Below are 26,925 nucleotides of genomic sequence, written 5' to 3'. Positions count from 1 at the left end.
AAAGGAGCTCAAGTAAGGGTGAATTTTTTCAAACTAATATTCACACTCAGGGCTCCAAACCATGTGTAGGGAGTGAAAAAAAACCCAATGTTGTGTTTTGTCTTTTGAAATTAAATATGTAAACACACCAGACTACACCTTGCAACAGGTCTTATCTATATATTGTATTGAAATCCAGCAGCAATTTGGTCTTTATTGCAAGACTGACACAGGCTGGGGCTCAGTGGGTTTCTAACGTCCCTGTATTGTTGTGGAGTTTTCCAGAGGAGGCAATAGGTTTGAGGTGGAAATGAAGTTTCCACAACATTAGCTTTGGATTTCCCATTTTTAAAATTGATATCAATCTGATAAGGCACGTGGGGCTTTTGTGCTATGCAGATGTACACAGTTTAATAAAACCACCTATTGAATGTTCAGGGGAAGAGTTACGATTTTGCATGATTCTCTACACACCAGATAGGGCCCAAAGCTGAGAGTACTTTACACCAACCCTCTGACAAAAACTACGAAGAACATCACTTTATTCAACAAAGTGCAGAATGTGCCAATGAAGATATCAATGAGTTTCTGTTCTGTATGAAGGTAAGTTGTTGCTGCAAATTCCCAGCTGAACATCTGAATGCAAAAACCTGATAATTCAGGGCTTGACATTTCCTTTCCTTCTTCTGGCACACATGCCAAAATAAAACCAAACATAACCAGTGTGCATTGGGCCTGGGAAACAATTCTGCCAGCCACGTAAACCTTTGGAGTTGTGGCTTTTAAATTTTTCCCTGGTTCTAACTTGATAATATCTGTAATGGTGTTCTCAAGAGATGCTGGTGGATCATTTCCGATACGATTCTGCTGTCTGGAACCAGATTTGCTCAACTGTCTCTTGGCCCATCTCAACCAGCATCATCAAATGCTTCCACCCCGTTTTGGCTGTGATCATTAAATATTCTTCGTTCTCAGGGTGCAGGAGGGTGGTGTGAGCGGCAACCACAAGGGATTGGGCGTACCTCCCGCATACCAGGAGGAACAGAGCGGCTCGTTCTTCTGGGGTCAAAGGAACCACACTTTCAAACCCAGCCAGGACATGGCCGCCCACCAGGAGAGGCTCTCGGCTTTCGATCATCATGTACATGATGGTGATGGCGACTTCAAACACGTAGTAGCCGTAACTCATATCGCTGAAGTCCAAAATCCCGGAGATTCTGTACTGTGGATTTGGAGAGGTTGAAACAAGGTCAGCTAGAATATTGTGATCGTTGAAGTCTCCGTGATTGATGCCTAGGACAAAGAGGACAAAGAAGGTCACTCGAGACTATGGGAGAAGAGATGGTGGGATGGTGAACTTTGTAGACAAGTGTGCTGTTTCACATCACAAAGCAACTAGGGTGGCCTTAATGAAGAATGGACCTCTTCTCAAATATTCTGGTGGGTGAGGCTACACACAGTTGTTGCAAAATGGCAGACAGATTTCATTCGCCACTGGAGGCAATTTATCTCTATGTCTACCTCTCTCTCTCTCATCTATTATCTATCTGTCTAAATATCTTTATCATCTCTATTTATTCAACCAGCCAGCCAGCCACATCTGTCAGTTTCTATATCCATCCAACCATCCTCCATCCAACCAATTTGTATAGCTGCCCATGTCACAATGGGGAAACATCACACTGGAGGTGGTTGATAAGATTAATAAGAAGATCCAATCTCTTCACTTGCTCAGACTACTGCCCCCCACCCCATCATTTAGTTTTATTCATAATAATGATTTGTATTTTAAAGTGTTTGTTACACTGTAGGCCACCTACAGTTGCCTTATGGTTGACATGGCTAAATAAATAGGAAGGAAGGAAGGAAGGAAGGAAGGAAGGTCTCTGAATGGTTCGCAACAATTAAAACAACAAAAAATTGTTTCCCCACCTTCACATGGCCTGTGCAAAGGAAAAACAAAAGAGATCTTATCACACTGAATAAAAATACTTACAGGGCCGAAAGGTGCTCAGTTTTGGAATTATATTAATTTGGAACTGCTCGATCACCTGTTCCACTGCATTCAGATGCTCGCTCTTGCCAAGAGCATAAATGTATTTTTTCAGAAGAGGAACATTTGTCAGATTCCAGATAAATTCACCCCTATGTAAGCTTTTTATCAACGGATGTTGGAATTTCTTTGAAGTGAGAAGAAAACACAATAAATCAATTTTTTTGCAAGGGAGGATATATTTTTGGACCTAGTAACATTATTCCAGACAGATGGATATCCTTGTTCCTAAATCCCACTGATGAATCCCAGGTTATAATTACTTTATTAATAAAGCATTAATAAAGCCCAAATATCCTGGCTTGTCTATTGTTTATTTGTCTGGCTAGAGTCTATTGTAATTATCGAATGTCCAATTGAAAGGTGAAATATATATTGCAGGGGTGTCCAATGTTGGCCATTTTAAGACCTGTGGACTTCAGCTCTCAGAATTCCTTAGCCAGCCATGGCTGATATAAAGTGTGGTTTCAACAGGAAGCTTCATGTAGTAAATTTCCTACACACCTTCTCTATAGGTAAAAGTAAAGGTTCCCCCGCACATGCGTGCTAGTTGTTTCCGACTCTAGGAGCCGGTGCTCATCTCCGTTTCAAAGCCGATAAGCCAGCCCTTGTCTGAGGACGTCTCCGTGGTCATGTGGCCGGCATGACTAGACGCCAAAGGCGCACGGAACGCTGTTACCTTCCCACCGTAGTGGTCCCTATTTTTCTACTTGCATTTTTTACGTGCTTTCGAACTGCTAGGTCGGCAGAAGCTGGGACGAGTAACAGGCGCTCATTCTGCTACGCGGCACTCGGGATTCGACCCGCCAAACTGCCAACCTTCTGATCGACAAGCTCAGCGTCCTAACCCACTGAGCTACCGCGTCCCTACACCTTCTCTCTATAAAGCTGCAAAGTCTCTTGGCCAGGCAAACCTGGGATCAAATTCTACTAATGGTCTAACATGGAAATAAATTCCCATTTCTTTCCTTCTGTAAAGCCCCACTGTAAACCTCACCTCTGCCAGCATTTTATCCAGCTGGGCTGCCATCTGTCCAATCTCGAAGAGAATTGGAGGAGTCACAGGAAGGGTGGCCACAGTTTTGCCTGGCAAGTAACTCAACAACCTCACTGCAAATGTCTGGGTGGAGGATCCAGTATCTAAGCGGTAAAAAGAGACCTTAAATTGCTAAGTCGCTTCACAGCTATTGCCCAGCTGAGATGCCTCTCTGTTAGAAAAGTCCAGTTTGGAACAAACTTCTTAGTAAATATTTACCCTTAAAAAGTACATGTGGAATATTACAGAACCCTATTCAGGTCCTCCTCAAATTATGACCCTTACGTTGTAAGTCATAATGCTTGTAAAACAAATCAGTCACATGACTTGCTCGATTGTATGTCCTTTTTGCAAGGGTCATTAAGAAAACCAATGGGTAGCTATGGGCACAGTTTTGCCCCAAACTGGAAGTGCCAACTGCTATTAATGAAGGAAAACAACTTCCATGGAGAACTTAGTTAGGATAACACACTGTAGTTATGCACTCTTGATGCACACATCAGTCCACAGAACTAAATGCCTTGTTTTTTTAAAAATACATACAGCAAGATAAGAGGCAGCAAAGGGCAGGTTCGTTCAGTCGTAACCATGCCAGCCAAGAAGGAAATAGCGGAAATATCAAAGGTGCTTTTCAAAAGATTACTGGACTTTCTTAGTTTGTGCCTCAAAAAAAGTTGCACTTCTCATCCAAGAAGCTTCTTCAATTCCTCAAGGAAAAAAAAACACAACTAAGACAATCCAGCTGCCTTTTGGAAAAGCCCCTTTGGGACAACCAGGACCTGGAGGAGTGAGAATCTCCAAGGGAAAAAAAGGCAGAATTTGAATGCCAACGGTATGTTTAGCTTCCTCACCTACTGTTTCCAGAAACATCACCTTGCCATCCTGGGTGAGATGGGGCATGGCCACAGGAAAGCCTTCGCTGTTCAGAAACATCATTATCTGGGTCTGCACCTCGATGAGATCCGAATTCTTGCTATCTTCAGCATTTATAATTTTGAGGACAAAGTCCCCAGTGCTTTCTCCTTTCTCTGGGAACGAAGCAGCACACAGGTGGAAGTTTTGATCATCATAGCTGGGCAATGATTTGAGCTGGGAGACTTCCAGGCCAAATATTCTTCGGACCAGTTCAGCGGCTTGTTTTTCGGTGAATGCTGGCTTACTCAGGGGGCGAAGCTGCTGCTGGTCTCCAGAAGACATGGTGCATCTAAAGAGGGGCAAGAGAAAAGCTGGGCTTATCGTACTTATTAGTAGCTGCAATGGCAAAATTGCAAAGTCAAAGTCCGAAGTTGGTGGTTGGGAAATCCTGGGAGTTGAAGTCCACCCATCAGAAAGGCGCTACGGTTGAGAAATACGCTGATTGGAATCAGAGTTATTTGCTATTTTCTATTCCAAATACACCAGATGTGCAACACCCTCCTTTATTAAGAGAGAGGGAAGTCAGATGATTGTAACATATATAAAAATATGTTCTAATTAAAGGCGTGCTGCAAGACAAAAACAAAACGTGTGAACTTGGAAGGGCAGAATTTCTATTGGAAACTCAAATCGGAGGTCTTACCTGAGCAACAAACGTACAAATTTCTCCACCGTAAGCCAGTTGTGCAAAGATAGGGCTGTTACCTTCTCCAGAGTCCGCAGGGAGCACCTGACATGTTTTCCACGTGTGTGCGTACAACTTAAAGCAGAATGCAATATTTTCTTTCCAGATGGGGAAGTACGGCAGCTGGTTGGATAGGGCCAGGAGTAAAATAATCCTAAATAAATTCAACTGCATTCAAAAGTTGGGAAAATCCGACCTGCAATCCTGCAAAGCAACAGCCTCTGCTGCCGTCCAATCAAAGTCAGGCTTAAACATTGCTTTGTCGCCGCCCGGGGACAGTTTGTAAGGAGGCTTCTAATTGGCTATAAGGAATTTAGTTCCCGCCCCCTTTCTGATCCCAAGTCTAATTAATGACTATATTCCTTTCTCTCTGTGTGTTTCTGATGCCAGAGTCACCATATTTTTTTTTATTAAGATCACCTTTAAAAGCCCAAATTGAACAGATTTTCATCCGGAGCGTAAATATCTTCCCCCCATCCATGACTTTTAAAAGGGAATTTTACATCCGAAGAGTTGTCATTTTGATGCTCTTCCTATATTACCATTTATGCTTTTATTTTATTTTTTTCTTTGGTCTGCAATTTCTGCAGAACTGCAAAGTCTGTTTTAAGGTTTAAGACGTGTGGAATTCTGGGAGTTGGAGTCCACACGTCTCAAAGTTCCCAAGGTTGGGAAAGAACTGATTTAAAGGAGGCGGGGGAGGGAGGAGGCAACTGAAATAAATCCAACTTTTCCAAGATGCTTATACGGTTTCGTTAGGTGCTCAAACGCTGCACAGATGCTTTGGAGCTGAAATTTTTACAACCTTGAAACCCAGGACAATAGCTGCGTTCACACAGGGACTGACTGGCTGTTAATGGGATTTGATTTTGAATTGTGGTGTAAAGCCAACTGGTTTCACTAATTAAGATTTGTGACTTTGGTTGCTGGGCAAAGCCATACCCAATTAAGAAATTCAGTGTACCACAGTTAAATAAAGTCATGCTAAATAAGACAGGATCCCAACTTTACACTTCACTTCCACCCCCACCCCCCCACAAACTCTCAGGAGAACCAAGCAGATTTTTTTTAAAAAATTCTGAATGTAAAGAAAACCAAATTTGAGATTTCAGGCGAGAGATTTACTGTTAAGATTCAACTGAACTTTATGGGCAGCTCCAGACCACGGCAATGATGCATATACATTCTCTGTACAGAATTTTTTTTTTAATTCCATTTATATCCCGCCCTTCTCCGAAGACTCAGGGCGGCTTACAAGCTTAGCAGTAGCCTTCATTCTACGTATATGCCTGCTTATTAGGGCTTTCACCCCCCCAAGCGGCATTATTACAAAGTCATCTTAATTGCCCCCAACAATCTGGGTCCTCATTTTACCTACCTGGGAAGGATGGAAGGCTGAGTCAACCTTGAGCCTGGTGGGACTCGAACCTGCACTAATTGCAGGCAGCTGGTGTTACTTAAGGAGGCATTAGCCCACTGCTCCACCAAGGCTGGTTTTAACTTCAACCGGTCATTTAATGTCAAAATCAAATCTAATTTGGAAGAATTTCAAGGAAGAATCTTTTCTCCCTTCCTTATTTGACTGAAAGAACTCGCCGTGGAAATTTCCAGCTGCCTCTGCTTGATGCCTACGTAGTCCCATCTCTTTCAATGAATCTGGATAGCTGTTTGTATCTTTGCCTGGAGGCCGTTTCAAACTTGTCAGTTCATAAAAAGGGATGTTTGCCAACCAACCCTGGCTCATTTCACCTTTGTGCAACATCACAAACCTTTTAGGAAGTGATGGACGTCCTCAGCCACTTTACCATAGCCATTAAGGCAGCTTTGTCTCGTCTAGTCCCCTTGAATATTTGCCAAAACAAGGGGGTTAAAAAGAAAAACCAGTTGCAGCCGAGACATGGTACAGCGTTTCTTTATTAAAAATAATTTACATCAGTTTAACATTTTATGCACAATTGTCAGCAAATTCAACTTCTGTCTTTTAAGAGGTCTATACAATACCTATTAGTGGATTGGAAGCCATCGTAATCCATTATCATTGGCTTAAAAGGAGCAGACACTCAGCTGCAGTGGCTCGTGTGAGAATAACAAAATGCAGGTATTCTTTTGCTGCGTATAATTGATAAAAAAAAACTCTTCCCCTCCCCCTGGTCTGGTAACAACCTAATCAAGGGCTCAATCATGGCTCTTTTCAGAAGCCAAATCGAAGAGAGAACGCGAAAACCGGACATGTTTCCAGTTTTTGTGATTTTGGCCTCACATGACAGCCCAAGATTAGGGTAGATTATGGAACACCCAGTGCCTTCTGATTAAAATACGTCGTGCGCTGTCAACTTGAAAAGCATTCAGTGGTTTGGCTTCCAATTAGTAGCACTGCACAGGTCTCCTATCACAGTGTCTAAATCAGGGGTAGGCAACCTTGGCTCTTTTATGACTCGTGGACTTCAACTCCCAGAATTCCTGAGCCAGCTGCTGGCTCAGGAATTCTGGGAGTTGAAGTCCACGAGTCATAAAAGAGCCAAGGTTGCCTACCCCTGGTCTAAATCATTATGCTTTTATCGGTTCAGAAAGGGGAATTAATCCATGTAAGTCTGCGGATCTGTGATATCGTTCAAGAGGTCGTTAAGGTCCTCCAGAGGTGAGGAGTAGTGTTTTCAGACCCCGTTTTCCTTTCCAAAGCTGTCTGAAATCTTTTGAGATTTGGTCAGCTCGGGGCTTTCAGCTTTTTAATTCAATGACAATGTACCAGTGTCAGTCAGGAGGGCTATGAGGGCTCTCTGCCAAGCTCTTGGGTGGCTCACACATTAGGTCCATCTCCCATTCAATCTACTTATATAGTCAGTTCTTCCCAAATGTCCGTAGGAAATTGAAGTTTTTTTTTAAAAAAAGGATAGGATTGCGACCTCCAAAATGTTCTCTTTTGAATTTAAGAGGAAAAAAGCCAAGCCGTGTCAATGAGCTTGACCAAGGATGGGCAACTATGACCTATGGACTTCAACTCCCAGAATTCCTGAGCCAGCCTGGCTCAGGATTCCTGGGAGTTGAAGTCCACAGGCTGGCTCAGGAATTCTGGGAGTTGGAAGTCCACAACTCATCAAGTTCCCATAGTTGCCCACCCCCAGGTTTGACCTAAAATATGGATCATAATTTGGATGTGACGCTTGGAGAACTGCAATTGGACGGATCTTCTAATATCTGTAGGCCACATATGCAACAAAAACAGTAACCTGAGGTGGGCTGGGGAGAAGCTGGTCATTTGAACCCACCCATTTGAAAAAATGTCAGAGATCAGCACCTAGACGGAGGAGGCCATTCACTGATGATGCTTTTACTTCACAGGACTGTCAGATTACTAAAAGGGTCAGCAATGTCAATTACAGGTTTTGAAAAAAAAATCCCAAGTTAGAAGGGTTGGTTTTGGTTTTCGGTCTAGAGCAGGGCTCTCCAAATTTGGCAACTTTTAAGACTTGTGGACTTCCAGAATTCCCCAGCCAGCATGGTTAGAGGACTGTGGGGTGTCTCTATAAGGCACCCTGTTTTTTTTTAGGGCATGCATTTTACTTGGGATGAGAGGAAAACAGTGCCTGGAATACGGAAGATGCCTGGAAGTTGAAAAAAAAATTAATAATAATTTAGGTACCAAAAGTGAGATATTGTTATCTTTTGCCCTTTGTGATCATCAAGACAGAACTTCAAGCATTTCATTCAAATCAGCAAAAAATAATAATTCAATAACAAAGGAAAAAAATATGGACTCAAGAAAAAAATGTCTCTGATTGTAGATTAAGGAGCTTGTTGGAAAAATACCTAAGTTCAAAGGGACTGGGCAGAAAGGTTGCCGACTTCTTCCTGCCTCTATAATCCATATTTGTAATCATTTGGCCTTAAAAAGAAATCTAGTAAATGTGCAAATTAATTTGTCTTTCAAAACTTCAGGATATACACTTTTAGTGACACAGAATTTACTAGATGTATTTATTCTATTACATAGGGTCTCTTTGGTTTAATAAAAAACCCAGGTTTATAAACATCTTAAGCGGAAGAGACTTTTTAAATGAGCTCAGGTTAGTTCCGCTACAGAAATTCCCGTTAATAATAAATCAAAAATTACCGTAAACTTCTGGGGACTTAAGAAATTCTTTGCTGCCCAGAATAAAGTCACTCTCACTATCTCAAATATAGTCATTTGGGGAAGAGCAGAACGATTGGAAGAAAACTTGGGAGACACCTGACTTTATAAACCCAACAGGTTTTGTTCACTGCACAAACTGAAGAGAAGAAACAGGAATTCCTCTCTGTTCGTTTAAGGAGCAGACAATAGTCTCAATACCTGTTAGCAGCCAAAGCCAGTTGAGAAAAGAAAGCTGATGTTATTTAAGCGAGAGACAAAATAAATCCAATTAAATTCCACGACAGCCACTCCTTAGAAGGACACCTAGGAGGCCAGAGAAGTCACTGCAGCTTCTGTTTGGAAAACAGCATTTCCTCCGATTGAATTTCAGCTTTGGAATTTTTCACAGAGCAAGATTTTTTGCTCGGAGAGCATCCCCTTCAGTGTCTGGGCCAATTCCCAGAAATTTCCACTTGATGAGGCCACTGCAAACAGTCCCCCCCTTTTCTGGAAGGCACCAAATAGAGCAGAGGTGGGGGCAACAATGGCAACATTATGACCAGTGGACTTCAACTCCCAGAATTCCTGAGCCACAGGAATAAAGTAGCCAGAGTTGCCCACCCCTGAAACAGGGGAAGGTTGGTTAAAAAAACAAAACAAAACACAAAACACACTATGCCAGCTTTCCTTAAACTTTCGAGTGGGCGGCTGGTACCATAAATTGGATGAAAGGCTGGTGGGCGTTTGGGTTCAATTTCAGAACTGTGGATCCTCCCAATTTTAAAACAAGGGAGTCACACATCATTACACCGTGTGCTATGCTCAAACCAAGAAACAGCAGGAGGAAGGTAAAAGGTGCCAAGAAAAAAAAATCAAGGGAGAAAAGAACTGTAAGGAATCTAGCTTAAAATCTTCACAATTCAGTTTCAGGTTTTTCACATAATTTATATACAAAATGGTCTAAGATTAAACCCCCCCCCCCTCCCCTCATACTTACAGTTCTCTTTCCACAACACACACACACACGTCAACGTCTAACAACGTCAATAGCACCATTCGGAGTATTTTAAAATCCGGGAGGACCTCGCTGCGGCCACTACAACAATTTCACAATCTTTTACATCCATGGACAAAGTTATCTGAGCACAATGGGGCTTTGTCAGCAGTTCCAACGGGAGAGGAAGGCTCAGCCCGAGGCCTCAAGAGGCTGGCTGAGTTGGCAGTCCTCCGAGGTGGCAACAGGGCTTTACAACAGTTTACAACAGCCTTCGGACCATGTAGTTCAGCACGCCGCCATGTTTGTACAAGGTGATTTCCACATCACTGTCAAATGAGGCAGCCACCTGGAATGCTTTGCCAGTACTCGTCTTCAGAAGAAGAAATAAATTAAACAAAAAGACAAATTCACAGGTCAGTGAGAGACTTTTGCCTCTTCCAGGGAGAGTAAAATTTGACACTGGATTCCACCACTGTCTGCTGACTACATTACACAGATTTTGCGAACAACCTGTCGTTTCCAAAATAGCACATTCAATGTTGAAAATTCTCATCTAATGTCATAAGGTAAAACATAAATACACTCACTCGCTCTGTAAATAAGGTAGGTGGTTTCAAAATTTAACAACTATAAATAAAGCTTGTCAACAACCCGCTTATTTACTTTGTGCCTTATTTTATTTTTCCTTTTCTCGCTCTCCGCCCCCCCCCACCCTTATAAAAAAAAGGCTTAAGAAAAAATATGATGAAAGCAAACGTTCCCAAAATATCAACTACTGCGGCGGAATCACACGGCGAAGTGAAAGAGCCGATACCTTTACACAGAGGGTGATTCCAGGCGATACCTCTTGAGGGAAGAAGATAGAAAACTGCTCTTTGCCACTCAGGCCCAAAGACTGTGCGCTCTCCCCCGGGAGGAACTGAAGGGGTGCGATGCCCATGCCAATCAAGTGGCCTTTGTGGATCTTCTCGTAGCTTTCTGCAATCACGGCTTTCACTCCCTGTGGGGGGGGAGGGGGGGAAAAGAAAGTTTGATCCAATTCAGATACTGTCTCGTTCCACCGTACTGCTCTAATCCAGGAGTCTGGATTTTAAAATGGAGAATCCCGAGTTTTCTCGGAAGGCTAATAAACAGGGGGACAGACAGAAGCACTGGGATCCCTACTCGAGTTTAGGCCCATTTGCAATCCTGTGATAAATGTTGGGGAAGAGGATCCTGGCAGTCTACAGGAATAACGGTGCCTCCTAGCACTGTAAGGTAAAAGATAAAGGTTCCCCCCCCCCCGCACATGCGTGTGCTAGTCGTTTCCAACTCTAGGGGCCGGTGCTCATCTCCGTTTCAAAGCCAAAGAGCCAGCGCTTGTCCAAGGATGTCTCCGTGTGGCCGGCATGACTAGACGCCAAAGGCGCACGGAGCGCTGTTACCTTCCCACCGGAGTGGTTCCTATTTTTCTACTTGCATTTTTACGTGCTTTCGAACTGCTAGGTTGGCAGAAGCTGGGACGAGTAACAGGCGCTCACTCTGTTACGCGGCACTCGGGATTCGACCCGCCAAATTGCCGACCTTCTGATCGACAGGCTCAGCGTCCAAACCCACTGAGCCACCGCGTCCCTAGCACTGTACCAGACTCCAAAATGCAAGCAACCCTTGCTAAGAGAAACAGAGGAAAGAGATCGTTGCAATTAGATATATTCCTGCGACTGCATTAACTATAAAAAAGTAGAGGTTTCGGTTTCCCTCATCCAGTTATGTTTGAATCCAGGGGGTGGGGGCCCACCTCTGTTTCTTAGCTGAAGGAGTCAGCTTTATTCTAAGACAGGGATTCACAACCCCCGGGCCGTGGACTGGTACCGGGCCGTGGCATGCCAGCAACCGGTCCGTGCAAACAAGCGAAGCCACAGGATGCAGGCAGCACACAAAACCACGCATCCTCCGGTCCACGGAAAAACCTCTCTACACGGAACCGGTCCCTGGTGCCCAAAAGGTTGGGGGGGTTGCTGTCCTAAGACATATCTCCATGGTCATGTGGCCCGCATGAGCATATGCTGAGGCGCACGGAAACACCGTTATAAATGCAGCAATAACAACAACAACAATGGATTTAAGTAAAAATGGAATACCAGTAAAAAAGGTCCTTTGGCGGCCCAGTCTCTTGAGCTGCCCAATCCGTATTTCTTGCCGGCTAAGATAATCAGAGGGATGTTTTCTTTCCGATATAACTCAGCGGCATCAAACACATCCAGCTGCAATTAGGACAAAGAGCCAGGTCACCAGATATTCACTGTGGTTAGATAATCAATAACAAACTTCCTTTGTGATGATAGCCTCACCGTCTGCCCTGTTGGGAAGTGGATTGTTTTAGGGGCCGGCTTGCCGATGAACTTATTTAAAAGCTTGATGTTGGCAAAGGTGCCTCTTGTCATCACACAGTCGTTCCCCCGACGAGCCCCGTACGAGTTGAATTCACGGGGTGTGAGGCTGAAAAAAGAAAGAAAAAAAGAAAGAGAAGGAAGGAAGGAAGGAAGGAAGGAAGGAAGGAAGGAAGGAAGGAAGGAAGGAAAGAAAGAAAGAAAGATCTCTTGTTTACAGCAAATTCCGACCTAGAAGGCCGAAGCGCGCTCAGTTAATCCCATTTTGCAACTAAGTAGGCCTGCTCTGTTTCTCACTGCCAGGTGAAAGGAATTTCTGAGGAGGAACTGGACATCCTGCTCGTCTCCCTCCTCTTTGAAGACTCACCCTTTACTCATCAAATATCTCGCGGCGGCGCTTCCCCTGGCAATGCTTCCGGCGGGTGAGATGTGATCGGTGGTGACCGAGTCGCCCAAGTGCAACAAGACGTGAGCGTTTTCAACGGCCTGGAGAGGAGGCGGGTCTTTGGCCTGAAGAGAGACAAGGTTGAGCATCCGGCACGTTCTGAACGGACGCGCTCACGCCGAACGCCGGCCTACTTACAAGCTTGTCAAAAAAGGAAGGGCATCGGATATAGGTGGACTTTGAATCCCAGGTAAACAAAGTGGACTCAGGCGCTTCCAGAGAGTTCCAACGCTTATTTCCTTTCTGGGGAAGAAGGAGGAACCATTTTCGTTAAGAGAAGAAAAACAACCAACAACCCCCCTTTTTTTGTTTCTGGTCCTCTGATCCTGCTTTATGCCCAAATGGTATACAGGTAGTCCTCGACATATGACACTTGAAACCAACATTGCTGCTGCTAAGCATTTGTTAAATGTGAGTTTTGCCCCTTGTTATGACCTTTCTTCTTGCCACAGCCGTTAAGTGAATCACTGCAGTTGTTAAATTAGTAACGCGGCAGTTAAGTGTATGTGGCTTCCGCATCGCTGGTCAGAGAATCGCAAAAGTGGATTATGTGACCCCGGGACATGGCAACCGTCATAAATATGAGTCAGTTGCCAAGCGGCTGAATTTTGATACGTGACCACAGGGATGTGGCAACGGTCGTTAAGTGGAGAAAAAGGTTGTAAGTTGCTTTTTTTTTAAGTGCTGCTGACGTAGGTCTGAAGGGTCACTAAATGAACAGCTGTAAGCTGAGGACTACCTGCATAGCCTTCCTCCGATGAAAGAAAAACGATAAACTACCTCCAATTTTATTTTCAGTTCTTTAAACATGGACGCTATTACAAACTCCTCTTCTATCTGCTGAAGCTCTTCTCGGGAAGGCCAAATATCACGCAGGAAGATATTTCTGCCCTCAGGATTAATCCCTGCAACAAATTGGAGAACGGTAGAGATAATGTTCAGTCAGCCGAAGCTACTCAGAGAAGTGAAAAGTAAGCAAGTAAAGTCCAAAGGTTTTCTTTGTAAGGTTGAACACGGGATCACAGATGGCACTTTGGAGAGCTTTTGTGAGATCTCTGGCGCTCTTCTGAGCTTGGTGGCTTTCTTGCAGACGTTTCATTACCCAACTAGGTAACAACATCAGTGCTCTGAAGGTGTTGACGGTGCTGTGATGGGTGAACATTGAGTACTGATTGTGTCACCTAGTTGGGTAATGAGATGTCGGCAAGAAAACCACCAGACAGCACTAAGGACTCTATAGTCCACCCTGAACTACAGATATTTTCCATGGAGAGCTTTTTTTTTGGCAAAAGATGCTGGGATACAGGTTTAAGGCCACAGCAACTGCTAACAAACCACACTACTGTAGATAATTGTCCAAAGAGCACCACAGAACAGGGCTTTCAACTCCTACGTAAGAGAGCTCCCTCTGACAATATCACACATGACAAATTCAAGCCAGACGAACGCAGTTACCCAGTGGCTCAGTCTGGAAATCAATGTTCACAGTTCCCGCGATCGCGTAAGCAACAACTAGGGATGGAGAAGCCAGGTAATTGGCGCGGATACAGGTGCAGAGACGACCTTCAAAGTTTTTGCTTCCAGACACAACGCCACACGCCACCAAGTCACCCTGAACAGAAAAAACAAAAAAAGAGAACAAAATGGGATTTCCCCCCCCTCTTGGTACTCTCATTCTCTTCTAAACCACCTCCCTGCAACTCAAGCCATAGTTTGTTCTTAAGCCAAAAGCAACCAAATTATGCAGATGTAGTTTTTGTGTAGTTATTTCCCCGCCTTTATGATTTTGATAAATAAGGCAGCCAACGAACCTAATAGTCTTTCCTCCTATTTTCCTTGTGACGACAACCTTGTGAGTTAGACTGAAAGAGGTGGTGGTGGTGGGAAGGCTGACCCCAAATCACCCAGCTGGCTTTTATGGTTAAGGCAGGACTAGAATTCACTGTCGCCTGGTTTCTATCCTGCTGCATTAAACCAGGGGATTGCTAAAACAATCGCTACTGGTTTTAAGGCCATTGATGTCCCAGTTCAACAAGATCTGCTGTCCCATCTCCCCACCCACCCACCCACCTTCCAGCTGAATCAGCAAGGACAAAATCTTATTTACGATAAGCATTCACCTATCAAAATACAGCATTGCAAAAATGTACGCTCTGCTGATAGCTCACGAAGTAAAGCTTACCTGGACAATCGCATTCTGAATGGCTTCTGGCAAAGGGGCAGTGTTCCCCACACAGGTGGAACAGCCATAGCCAATGACCTCAAACCTACAGTGAACAGCAGGAAATTGTAATTCGCTCTGGATTCATTCACATTTTCACTGCATTTCAGTAAACAAGGCATTTGTGAAATCTAGGGAAGGGCTGCTGCACAACAGCTGGGCCTTCAAGGTGGAAATCAGTAGGGCAGTGATTCTTAACCTTGGCAACTTTAGGATGGGCGGACTTCAACTCCCAGAATAGCCCAAGCTAGTATAGCCGCTGCCAAGAATTCTGGGAGTTGAAGTCCACTTATGTAGAAGTTAGCAAAATTGGGAAACACTCATCTGAAGGAAAGGGACTTTGCTCAGCGGTAAGACAACTGCTGGGTGGGCATGATCCAGGGTCACTAACGGGCACCTTCATTTTATTTTATTTTTTTAAAAAAAACACAAATGGAATCTTCTCTGCTAAGGCTAACACAAAGCTGTGCAAAGCAGGTGAAAAAAATAACAAATCAGAGCAAAGAAAATAGTACCCAAGTTTATTGAGGTATGGTAATACACCGCTGGAACTGAGATAATGGGTGACCATTCCACTCCCCGGCGACAGGCTGGTTCGTATGTAAGGTTTAACAGCCAGACCAGCTTCAGTGGCTCTTTTAGCCAATAAACCTAATGGAAAAGGGAAGACGCTGTTACAATAATGCCATGACTGCCTTTTTTTCCCCTTTTGCAAATGGAGGATAGCTGGTCCTCACACTTACGACCAATCCTCACATTTACAACCACCGCAGCATCCTCACGGTCATGTTTGGCACTTGACAAGCAAAGTCAATGGGTGTGTGGGTGTAAGCCAGATTCATTTTAATAACCATCACAATTCGCCTCACAACGGCAGTGATTCGTTTAACGGCGGTGGTCAAAAAGGTCATAGTTGGGATAGGGGGGGAAGAGAAACTCGCTGAACAACCGCCTCGCTTAGCAATGGAAATTCAGCTCCCAATTGTGGTCGTTACAGCAACGTGATGTAGGAAATGCCAGAGAAGCCCGCGTACCTGCTCCTAGCATCGCGGATGGATTGCAGTTGTTGGTGCAACTAATGACGGCAGCAATGACGACCGATCCGTGAGCCAACGTGTATTCATTTCCTTCATATTCCACAGGAATGACCCTGCCCTGCTTTTCGGCGGGGATCTGAAAGCCTCTGAAGCCAACCTAGGGGATCAAACAGGGGGTTTGCAGAATCAGTCCCACCACACACCAGACGTTCCTCCCTGTTGGGGAATTAAGAAGGGAGACACCAGAACTCTGGGACCCATACAGGTTTTGATGTTGCCCAGTCCAATCCTCACGACAGAAATAAAAAAACTGAAGGGCCACAAATGAGTTAATCTGGAAACTCTGTGTCACCTACTTCAGTTATGATGGGTTTGGGACAAGCAGTTAATGGCCAATGCCTGGCTGAGGAACTCTGGGAGTTGAAGTCCACAAGTCATAAAAGGGCCAAGTTTGAAGACCTCTGCTCTAGATAGTTCTTATAATCTTCAAAACATTCCAACCAATAGGAAAAGGCTTTCCAATATCCAGAGGGGAATTCCCTTGCCAACATTTAAAACAGCCGGATGGACTTTCAAAACTTTACATACCTTTTCACTTAAGCAGGCTTGAAAGTCGCTCTTCATGTTTGTTACAGCCACTCTATCCTGGGCCCTTTTGGGACCACTTACATACGGCGTTATAGAAGCCAGGTTAATATGTATTATCTGATGGGGGAAAATGTTTTAATTAGTTCTTACTTCACAACTGATGCTGTTGTGCTGGTGTTTGGCTTTTAAAGTGAGCAGGGCAAAAGCAAGGATAATTAGCCTAAGCAGGGGGTTGGACGAGAAGACCTCCAAGGTTCTTTCCAATTCTGTTATTCTATTTTAGAATATACTGACAAACATTTCTGAGGACAAGCTGGCATTAAAAAAAGGCGGTATCTTGAATTCCGTGTCTCTTTATGCTTTGTATGTTATTGGAAAACACATGCTTTAGATCAGGGGTCTTCAAACCTGGCCCTTTTATGACTTGTGGACTTCAACTCCCAGAATTCCTCAGCCAGGCATGCTGGCTGAAGGATTCTGGGAGTTGAAGTCCACAAGTCATAAAAGGGCCAAGTTTGAAGACCCCTGCTTTAGATCAACCACTTAAATAATGGCGTTTATTCAAAAGTCCTAGTGATATTTCATTCTAGAAGCCTTGGCAACAGAGCCCCCTCCCTCTGAGGGATATGGGTGGTTAAGAAGTATGAAATATGAATAAAATAATCAACTGTATCAAAAAGGAATTTATTCCATTGCCAATAATTCATTAGATGTTACTATGAGAGCACAACAACCTGTTTGAAAAGAGCCTAAAATGCCTCAGTCTACAGAAATGGTGATTTTCTTGGGAGTTTAATAAGTGCCTTCGAATGAAAAGGCTAATCTTTAAGAAACAAGACAAGAGGGGCAAACAAAACACAATAACTTTGAAAAAGGCTGGCCCCGTCCGTGCTTACCTGGGAATATTCAGGTTCCTTAGCAGAATACTGGTAATTTCTAAACAGTTTCACAGTTTTAAGATACGTCTCCATGGACTTGAGTTTGGTGTCATCAAAGCCTATGAGAAAAATTCAAAAGTTTGATCCTATCTGCAAAGATTGAGCAACTAATGAGGCTGCTTTAGCCAACCAAATCTCCTCCTACGGTGTCAGCCTTACCTATATGCTTTAAGTGCTTTAATGTTACATCATCTACAGGGAAAAAGCTCAGAATTGCACCATACTCAGGGCACATGTTTGCGATGGTGGTTCGGTCCCCAACGGAGAGCTGGGAAACGCCGGGGCCAAAGAATTCCACAAATTTTCCAGACACCCCTGCTTGTCTTAGTTGCTATGGAGACAGAAAAAACAACAACCCTCCAGTATCATATGTCGGCCAAGGGGGAAATGCTACAGCATCATTGCTTTTTTAAATAAATGGTTAGCGGTTTTAAAAAGGGGAATCCATCAGACCTAGCCCCCTCCTAACCAGCAAGAGACACAGTAGTTACATTAAGAACCGCCTGCAAAATTATTCTGGCAGGGAAGCCAAAATCCACGCCAAGTACGAGTAGCCCTCAACTTATGACCATTTGGTTTAATGACAGTTCGGTTGCGATAGCCTTGGAAAGAGTGACCTACAAGCTATATTTGCATTTTAGGACCTGTGTACCAGCCCCCGTGGCCATGTGGTCACAATTCGAGAGCTTGGCAACTGGATTGCATTTATGATCAGTTGTAGCGTCCTGTGGTCACATGATTGTGATTCACAACCTTTTTTGCCAATTTCTGGCAAAAAATTTGTTCTTCCTTTATTCAGTGTACAAACAAGAGGAGCCATGACATAACCCAACTGTAATTACAGCGTTAACACTCATCTGATAGCCACAAACAAGACAAGGGTACCCAGAAGGCAGAAACCTCCCAATTCTTCCCTAATAGAACAGTAAGATTAAATCTTACTACAATGACAACTTCTCCTTATGAAACTTTGCTGTTCTACAACTTCCCAGAGGCAAGTGCTTCTTTATCCAGCTAAGTAGTAATAAGTGTGGGAAGAACGCTGAACATTTGCTAAGAACGGCTGCTTTAGTAGAGATTTGGCTGCCGAGTCATGAAGCTGACAGGGCATCTATTATCTGCATTGAGGGTATGCAAAATAATTTGTCAATGGCACTGCTGTTGAGAAATCTACAGTTTTTTTAAAAAAAATATTTATTTCAAAGTTAGATATGGCCATCCATCCTGTGGTTCACAACTCTGGGTTTTACCTTTGGTGGCTGCTTGCACATGACCACACTGCCTCTCTGGCCCCAAAGGGAGCTTTGACGTACCTTTGTAATGCTCAGGACTACGTCGATGGATGTGGCAAGTGAGCTGGCCGACCCAGTCAGTTCACACCCAACCACCTTGGGCAAAGTGAGGGTGACGGGGAGACCCAGCATGACCGCTTCTGTTTCAATTCCACCCGTCCCTAGATGGGGCAAGAGGAGCATTGAACAGCTTAAAGACGGAGGCGTTACACCACAACGAAATCTTTATCCAAGTGCTCTTTCGTCTGATGGATAAAACAGGCTGGACTGAAAAAATTCAATATTGTCCTAAATTCATGTCTGGAAGACATATGCCTTAGATGAAACAGAGTGGACCTTTCGATGGGTAAACGTTAACATTTTTCATCTTCAGCAAAAGAAACCTGGATCTGGACCTCATTTTCTTCCTGTATGTGGCTTTTGGCTATATGCCTAAATAAAGTATATTGTATACATCACCCCAAGGATTTTATGAGGTTGTGTTATTATCAATAGCGATTTTTACAGTTCTTCCATTCACGATATAAACTGGTATATCTCCCCATAGCTTCTACATATATTTCAGAAGAAAATTATCCGGCAAGTGGTGTTCAAGGAAAACTGAGATGACAACCCTGGACACCTTCTTTACATCCCTTCCTTTTAAAGTTACGTTTTGCGGGCTATTGTTTAATTGTAAATACGGGGCCATAATTCTTAAAAGGGCTGCCTAATGAAAGGGAACCAGAGGGCACAATTTCAAAATAGTGACGAGTGCAAGAACATGCTTACACACAAAAAAATACTTCCCTTGAAGACAAAGGGAACAACTCTGTGCAGTAATAGCTATAGGAAATATTTTTGCCCACAATCTTTCGTCTCTTCTGAACACTGCACGACCTGTCTTTTGAACTGTAATCTAAAAGTGTTTCAATTTAAGTAACAGAGACCACCATGATGCTGACATTTGAAAATAATTTGGGGAGCCACTGGGCTGCCAACCATCCTGTTCTTAAAAATTAACCATCTTTGTACCAATATTACCCCAATCAATCTCTTTAGAAAGATATTCAAAAGCCTCTTCAAGCGACTTACCCCATCCCAGGATTCCCAAGCCGTTCACCATGGTTGTATGGGAATCTGTGCCAATAACACTGTCAGGATAAAGGAAGTCTTTGACATCAAATACTACTCTTGACAGGTGTTCCAGATTCATCTGATGGGCCATCCCTGTCCCGGGAGGAATTACTGAGACGTTTCTGAAAACTTTGGAACCCCACTAGTTTAATTCATAAAAAGAGAAACAGGCAGACAGAAAAGGCATATTAGTTTCACACTTTCTAAATCAGCATTTTCCACTCTGACACCTCCCCAATAAATGGCACTTGCAAATTCTGAGAATTGCATCCCCGGAGCAGCTGGCTACTCCTAATTTCTTTCCTATGGGGAAGTGGGGATTAATACGAGAATTTCCCCTGTCCTCTATATAGTAGGAAAGAAGAGGGGAGATAATTTCTGATCTTGGCACATCTTTATCTATCCATAACAAATAATAATCAGTGCCTTTCTATCAAATTCTCCTGGGTCACATTGCCTTCAAAGCAACGTACCTTAAAAAATTGGAGTCTCTCTTTATTTCTTCCAAATTCCATTTCTTGATTCTTAAATACTGTTTCAGGCCTAAGTAGATGAAAGGGGAAAAAAAACATATTAAAACCGTTATCTGCAGTACTAAGAAAAACAGCCCAAGAAATGTTTTTTTTTCTTGCTAACGTTCCAGGAAATTTGGCACAATGAAAAATAGAATGTTAGTGGGTGAAAGTGCTATTTCCCACGTGTCCTTAGGTTTTAATGTTTTATTTTAATTATTTAGGTTTTAATTGTATACGTATAGATATATTTTGATGGCTATAAGCCACACAGTTACCCTATGGTAAGATGAGTGGCCAATAAATGTTATAAACAAACTAACATATACAATTTCCCATCAGTGAAAATCCTTCGCCACAAAGGTGGTTTGATGTTGGTTCCAAAGTAAGCTTAATACGTGAGTGCAGATAAGATGTGGGTGGAAGCCAGTCTCGCTAGCTGATAGCTTTTGACTGCCTAACATAAATGACCCTGCAAAGCCAGGAGGGAAATGTAAAAAGGTAAGCTTACTCAGGCACTGGTTGAAGATGAAAAGGACACAAGAGGGGGGTGTTCTCAATCTGCACAGAAAACTGCCCCGGGTTCCGTTTTGACTCTCCATCACACGGTCCTTTGCAGCTGGACTGGTCTCGGCAGGGGAGCTTCCGAGGAGCTTTAAGCGGGGAGAGTTTTGAGGAAGGGGGCCGTGGGGGATCACCGCCTCCGGGATTCGGAGCGTTCTGTATTGCACTGGGGAAAAATGAAATGGAGAGAATGCTTTGTTCGTTGCAGTCCTTTGAATTCTTATTATGCTAAATTATAATATATACTTTTGACACGAACATTAGAAATGTTTTGTTTTTTAGTCTCCACAGGCAAAAGGAACATCAATATTAATGAGAAAGAGAGAGAGAGAGAGAGAGGGGGGGGAGAGAATACATACTAGTTTCCTTATATTGGTACCTCAAAATCTGATTGGGTTGTTGGGAATGGAAGATCCCAGAAATATTGTGTGTTTTTGTGAAATTCCCTATTCCTGCTTCCAATACAAGGAGATTTAATGTACTTAAATTAGATCAACATCACCCCATTTTTGAGCCTATCCACTTAAAGACAAGCGTTCCACTCTCTCAAGACTGGGCCCCATCCACCTGTCCCCAGCAAAATATAAGGAAGCTGACAATTCGATGGATACCATTTGCTGAAGTCAATCTGCAAAGAATGGTCCACCGTAAGATCTGTTGGGCAGACAGGATGGACTCGTGTGGGATCTCCTCCGAGGTTCTTCACCGCTTCCCTCATGGCGGCAAAATCGACCATTGCAGGAATTCCACTGGCAAAAGGGAACAAGGTTTTCTACTTAGTATATCTAAAAGGCCAGCAATGTAGATCCAAAGAAGGTGGGATCCATCTCACTAAGAGGATTAACAGTGATTCTAACTAGGGTTTAAGCTAGGGGTCTCCAAACCTGGCCACTTTTTAAGACTTGTGTACTTCAACTGCTAAAATTCCTCAGCCAGCATGGAGGAGACCCCTGGTTTAAGCCACAGCAGCTGAGTTCACACATTGCTCTAAACCAGGGGTAGGCAACCTTGGCTCTTTTATGACTCGTGGACTTCAACTCCCAGAATTCCTCAGCCAGCCATGCTGAGGGAAAAGGGAGAGGTTTCCAAGCTGAGCCATGCTGGCTCAGGAATTCTGGGAGTTGAAGTTGACGAGTCATAAGAGAGCCAAGGTGGCCTACCCCTGCTCTAAACCACAGATAATGGATGGTTTCTTGCATTAGGCAAAGCTTAAACTACACAGCCACATCATGGCTACATTTAACATGCGAGTCCCATCGTACGTTGGCTGAGAAGACAACAGCTTGGTGGCAAAGTGGAGGACCAACCTGTCAATTAGGCTCATTGGGAAAAATTCCTGTCTGAATGCCTGCACGGAGCTCTCCTGAAACATACAACTTGCCGTAATGATCTTTTGTTATTTCAATCCTAACAAGACTTTCGCTGGCTATTGCTTCGGAGCCACTGCCAGGATAAACTCACGACGACCTGAATTTCTGACAAATCTAAATATTCGGAAAGGCCCACCCAGGACATTTAGGAAAACTCATCAGCTTCTAAGTAAAACAGAGAACTCGGGAAAAGCGGGTCTTACGTGAAATCTTGGAGGAGGACTCTGGCAGGGCAAAAGGGCACTTCAACATTGTTCTGCTTGGCTTGCCAGTCCAGGATATTCATCACGTCTCCTTCTGTCACTAGGAAGCCATTGCAGTTGCGGACGGCTGTTTCCAACATGACCCGTATGGTGTAAGGCAGGAGATCTGCAAATGGACAGAGTAGTAGCTAAATGGCTTGAGGATAAACGCTGGTGCTGGTATCCCTGCCACAGGCTTCCTTCTAAATTAGGAAACTGGGAATTGAAGTTGACAAGTTTGGAGAATCCTGGAATAAAGGGATTTCTGCCCGGGGAGATAAAAGAGCTGTGATACAACACAATCTGTACAACTGAGCTAGTCCAACAAATTTGACGTAAGGCAGCTGCTACGTCCTGATTACAGACAGTCCTCAAACTTACAGCAGTCCGTTCATTGACCGTTCAAAGCTACAACAGCCCTGGAAAAAGTGGGACTTGTGACACTTGCGACCGTTGCAATATCCCCACGGTCACGTGATGGTCCCTTTTTGTGGCCTCCTGACAAGCAAAGTCAATGGGGGAGCCAGATTCACTGAAACAACCGTGTTACTAACTTAACAACTGCAACGAGTCGCTGAACAACTGGAGCAAGAAAGGTCATAAAATGGGGGCAAAACTCACTTAACTGTCTCATTTAGCAACATAAATTTTGGGCTCAACTGCCATCATAAGTCAGGGACTACCTGTGCTATACGGGAGAAGCCTACTTTATAACCCGCAAGAGCCGGCAATTGAATTGCTTTTCCTTTAAGCACCATTTGAAAATACGCAAGATATTAAGAAGCATTTGCTGCTATTCCTGGTGTTAAGTTTCCTTACGGTTGAGTACAGGCCGGGAGTAAGAGCTCACATGTTCTGTTCTTGGATTTTGGAATCCGGCAAGCACGTATTTCAATAAATCCATTTAATGTTGCTTACTGAAAACCACATGACTTGTTACAAGCAGTAGGGACGGCTGGTAGTTAGGGAACCTTTCAAAATTAGATTGCTAACTTTATTAAGGATTGCAGAAGAGGTAAAAGATAATTCTGTTGTAATGAATTATGAGAACATTTGTCCAAGGGCACTGGAAATTTCTGCAAGTCTGCGAGCTTACAACCACCACCTCGGAAAGAAAAAGCAACTATTCTTTTTAATAAGCATAAAGCAAGCCTGTGTCAGTAGACCCACATAGTAATTTTTCAGCTCTGAAGGTTGCAAACTATCGCTGCAGGCTTCACTAGCTTCATTTAAATTAGATGAGTTTTCTAAGGCAGACAAGGTAATTTCTCCCTCATTAAGTGATTCATCAAAGGCTAACCATATAGAAAAGTGTTTATGAGCTGACAAGAGTGTTTGCAGTTTGGACTGTTAAGTAAGAAACAGACATTCCCTAACAGGGTTTCTTATTTCAAAACATACACTCCAGTGACTACCAAACAACTTTACAACTATCTTCAAGGTTTTCAATGTGACAGAGAACCAAGAACAGTTCATCAATAACTTAACGGCTCTGATCTCAACTTTCAATATTCATATGGGGAGATTTCACACTTATCCAGGAATCAAATTCATCATTCAATGCACTTCCATTAGGGAAGGAAGGCAGGAATAAATGAAATGACAAACAATTTGAAAGACCAGATGAGCAACTCAAGCTCATCTTTCAAAAGACCTCCACATGTTGGTCTAGTGTAAATTAAAGATCCTGGTCATCTTCTGGAAGGAAAGTGAGCAATTAATAGACTCCCCCATAATGCTTTTTAGAGAGTGTTTTATATGGTCAACTACCTGCTTCTTGAAAAGTACACATAGCAAGCAGAACTTCCGTCCTTTTTCTAAAAGATAAGGAAAACAGCAGTGTGACAACACCCAGCTGAACCAACTGATAAACAAAGGCTATAATTTTGAATAAGTTTTTTCTGCAGTCCTCTCTGAAATTCACTAAATAGATTCTATTAATTTGAAAATATAACAAACCTTTCAAGTAGAACAAAATAAATACGTTTGAACTAAGGAAGATCATTTCTAGATGTAGTGTCACCAGAGGAGTTAATATTATTTTGCAATACTGTGTTATGAAAGGGGTCCACAGGTTTCTCATCGAACCAAAAAAGAGCAAGAAGTTAAAATGAACTAACTTCCTTTAGTATAACAACAACAACAACACATTAATTGCCCACTGCAGTTAATTCAAAGGAGGCTGTATCTATTTGTAACTGGAATTTGAATATCCAGGAAGAAGGAAATTAATAGCAACCCTCAGACACATTAATTAAAACAGTTTTAATAGAGAAAGCATTAAGGATTACAACTCTGCAGCATAATCCCAAGAATGGGTTCAGTAACAAGGCCACCAATCCCCATATTTGTTTTAAGACTACTTAAAAAATCTTAACGAGGTTAGATTTATTAGGTTTATATTAGAAAGACACAACTGAAATATATTTTTACCATATTTGGGGCCTCCTAGTTTAGCAATGTTGTAGAACTTTTTGTCTGCATTGTCGCTCAGTGTTTCAATTAAGTGCTGGAACAGGTGTCCTGAAAAACAAGACAGATTATTAGTTATTTTGTGTGTGTATGTAATTGGACAGGAAGGCTGCAATCCTATCCATTTTCACTATGAGTAATACCCATTAAATGCACTGTAATTTACTACTAAATTTAAAAAATCAGTAATAAATATTTAGATTGCAAGACTAAACATGTTCCTGTATTTTTCCTATAAATTTGCAGTGGATACTATATTTTATATATAGCAACTACTTTTATTCTAATTTAAGTGGAATTTAGATACATAATAGATTCTATATATAAGGAAGTCTATATAGAAGGAAGTCTTGTCCATAACATGTGGATATATCCCTGAATCCCAGGAAGAAAATTTTTGGTAGATAAAGATTGTGACTTGGTGGAGACTACTTTGCTTTCAAATCCACACAGAAAAAGCGTGCTTCCCACTCATCTCCACTTTTTCTACTATGCAAGCACACAGATCTGACAGCAGACAGAGCTGGGATCTAATTTGCTACATGATGGAGAAACATACTGCAGCAGAAAATTAACAGGTGAAAGAAACCAGCCCCTTATTTTGCTAATCTCTTGCTCAATATTTTTTTTGTCTAGCCTCCAATATTGCCATTTCTTGGAGCACCGAAAAAGGCAGAACTGAATCAAGCCAATGTGGATAGGGAGCATGAAAATGGGAAGAACGCAGAAGGCCTGCAGATGATGGATCTTGTAGCCAAGACATGGAAGGGGATGATGGGAACTGTTATTTAACACTTCTGGAATTGCAATGACAGAAAGTACAGCCCATGGGAAAAGGGCAGGGATGATGGGAACCACGCCTTAACAGATTTCAGATGGGGTGATGGGACTTGTAGTGTAAGGCCTATGGAAGGGGATAATGGGAACCATTTAATAGACCTTGAGCGAGGATGATGGGAATAACAGCCCAAGAAAGGGGATGAGGGGAACTGAATGACACCAACTGTAGCCCAAAAGAAACGGTTAGATGGGAACTACTGTTTGATAAACCTGAGAGGGACAATGGGAATTGTAGTCCAAGGACGTGGAAGGGGATGATGGCAATCGCTGTTTCCTTTTTTTATTAAAAAGTTTTACAAATTTTTTTTTTTACAAAACATCCCCAAAACCCACCCACACACCCCCTCGCTGTTTCAAAGATGGAATGGGGATGCTGATGCATAGAAGGGGATGATGGGAACTGTGGTTTCATAGTCCTGATAAGGGGGGTGGGGGTGAGAGGAACGGTACCCCAAGGGAAATGGACAGGGATGATGGGAGTGGTTGTATCCCAGATGATGGGAACTGGGGTTTCATAGTCCTGATAAGGGGAGTGGGGGTGAGAGGAACGGTACCCCAAGGGAAATGGACAGGGATGATGGGAGTGGTTGTATCCCAGATGATGGGAACTGGGGTTTCAAGTCCTGATAAGGGGGATGATGGGAACTGCACCCCAAAGGAAACAGGAATTGTAGCTTAAAGCCCAGAAAGGGTGTGTGTGTGTGTGTGTGTGATGGGAATTGTAGTCCCCACACATGCTGGTATCTTGGGGAGGGGGGGGCACCAGGCTGGGAAAGGCCAAACTAATTTAAGGGGGGGAGAGGCAAGCAAGCGAGAAAGATGGCTGACAGCTTCCTTCTCCCTTCCATCCGAGGGGAGGCCGGCCCTGGCGGGCACAAAGGGAGAAGGGGCCATTTTGCCACCCTGGCCCCCGTCCCCGCCCCCTTCCCCGCCGCCACTGACCTGCCCGGGCCGCCTCCATCTTCCTCTCCCGAAGAAGGATGCCAGGGGAGGAGGGCGGGGGGGAGAGAAGAAGAGCCGAGGGGGGCGCGGGGCCCTGCCCTCAAAGACCGCGAGGCACCGAGGGAGGGAGAGAGACAGCCGGCGGGCCCCTCAGCGCCTCCGCCCGGTCCTCCCCGCTCCCTCATTGGGGCTCTCCCGGTT

The 26,925-nt window shown here is 43.5% G+C and overlaps 2 protein-coding genes and 1 long non-coding RNA gene across 5 annotated transcripts; 1 reads left to right on the top strand and 2 right to left on the bottom strand.

The window, feature by feature from the left end:
- Positions 1–465: 465 nt before the first annotated feature.
- HYKK (hydroxylysine kinase) lies at positions 466–9,801 on the bottom strand. Of its 3 annotated transcripts, XM_083371113.1 has the most exons (6): positions 9,777–9,801; positions 6,438–6,509; positions 3,920–4,272; positions 3,030–3,172; positions 1,976–2,159; positions 466–1,272 (listed from the first exon to the last, which is right to left on the bottom strand). In XM_083371113.1, the coding sequence occupies exons 3-6, from the start codon at positions 4,263–4,265 to the stop codon at positions 827–829; spliced, it is 1,119 nt and encodes a 372-aa protein (XP_083227239.1). In that variant the 5' UTR covers positions 4,266–4,272; positions 6,438–6,509; positions 9,777–9,801; the 3' UTR covers positions 466–826. The 3 variants fall into 3 exon arrangements, with proteins under 3 accessions (XP_083227239.1, XP_083227237.1, XP_083227238.1); XM_083371111.1 differs by lacking the exons at positions 6,438–6,509; positions 9,777–9,801 and adding an exon at positions 4,627–4,920; XM_083371112.1 differs by lacking the exons at positions 6,438–6,509; positions 9,777–9,801 and having other exon boundaries at positions 3,920–4,920.
- On the top strand, positions 6,571–10,012 carry LOC310645419. The gene is made up of 2 exons (XR_014493492.1): positions 6,571–7,049; positions 7,287–10,012. It is a non-coding gene; the product is annotated as an uncharacterized lncRNA (long non-coding RNA).
- Positions 9,929–26,923, bottom strand: IREB2 (iron responsive element binding protein 2). Its single transcript, XM_083371110.1, has 22 exons — positions 26,725–26,923; positions 24,904–24,993; positions 22,432–22,597; positions 21,470–21,607; positions 20,806–21,024; positions 20,256–20,325; positions 19,741–19,924; positions 18,688–18,827; positions 17,534–17,705; positions 17,333–17,433; positions 16,437–16,553; positions 15,846–16,005; positions 15,327–15,462; positions 14,773–14,857; positions 14,046–14,202; positions 13,371–13,495; positions 12,729–12,833; positions 12,513–12,655; positions 12,107–12,254; positions 11,897–12,019; positions 10,591–10,776; positions 9,929–10,146 (listed from the first exon to the last, which is right to left on the bottom strand). The coding sequence occupies exons 1-22, from the start codon at positions 26,741–26,743 to the stop codon at positions 10,036–10,038; spliced, it is 2,895 nt and encodes a 964-aa protein (XP_083227236.1). The 5' UTR covers positions 26,744–26,923; the 3' UTR covers positions 9,929–10,035.
- Positions 26,924–26,925: the final 2 nt, after the last annotated feature.

The sequence above is a fragment of the Vipera ursinii genome, assembly GCF_947247035.1.
Source record: "Vipera ursinii genome assembly, chromosome: 11".
Taxonomy (NCBI): Eukaryota; Metazoa; Chordata; class Lepidosauria; order Squamata; family Viperidae; genus Vipera; species Vipera ursinii.
Note: the sequence above shows the minus strand (reverse complement) of the source record. Positions and strands in the feature narration are given on the sequence as shown.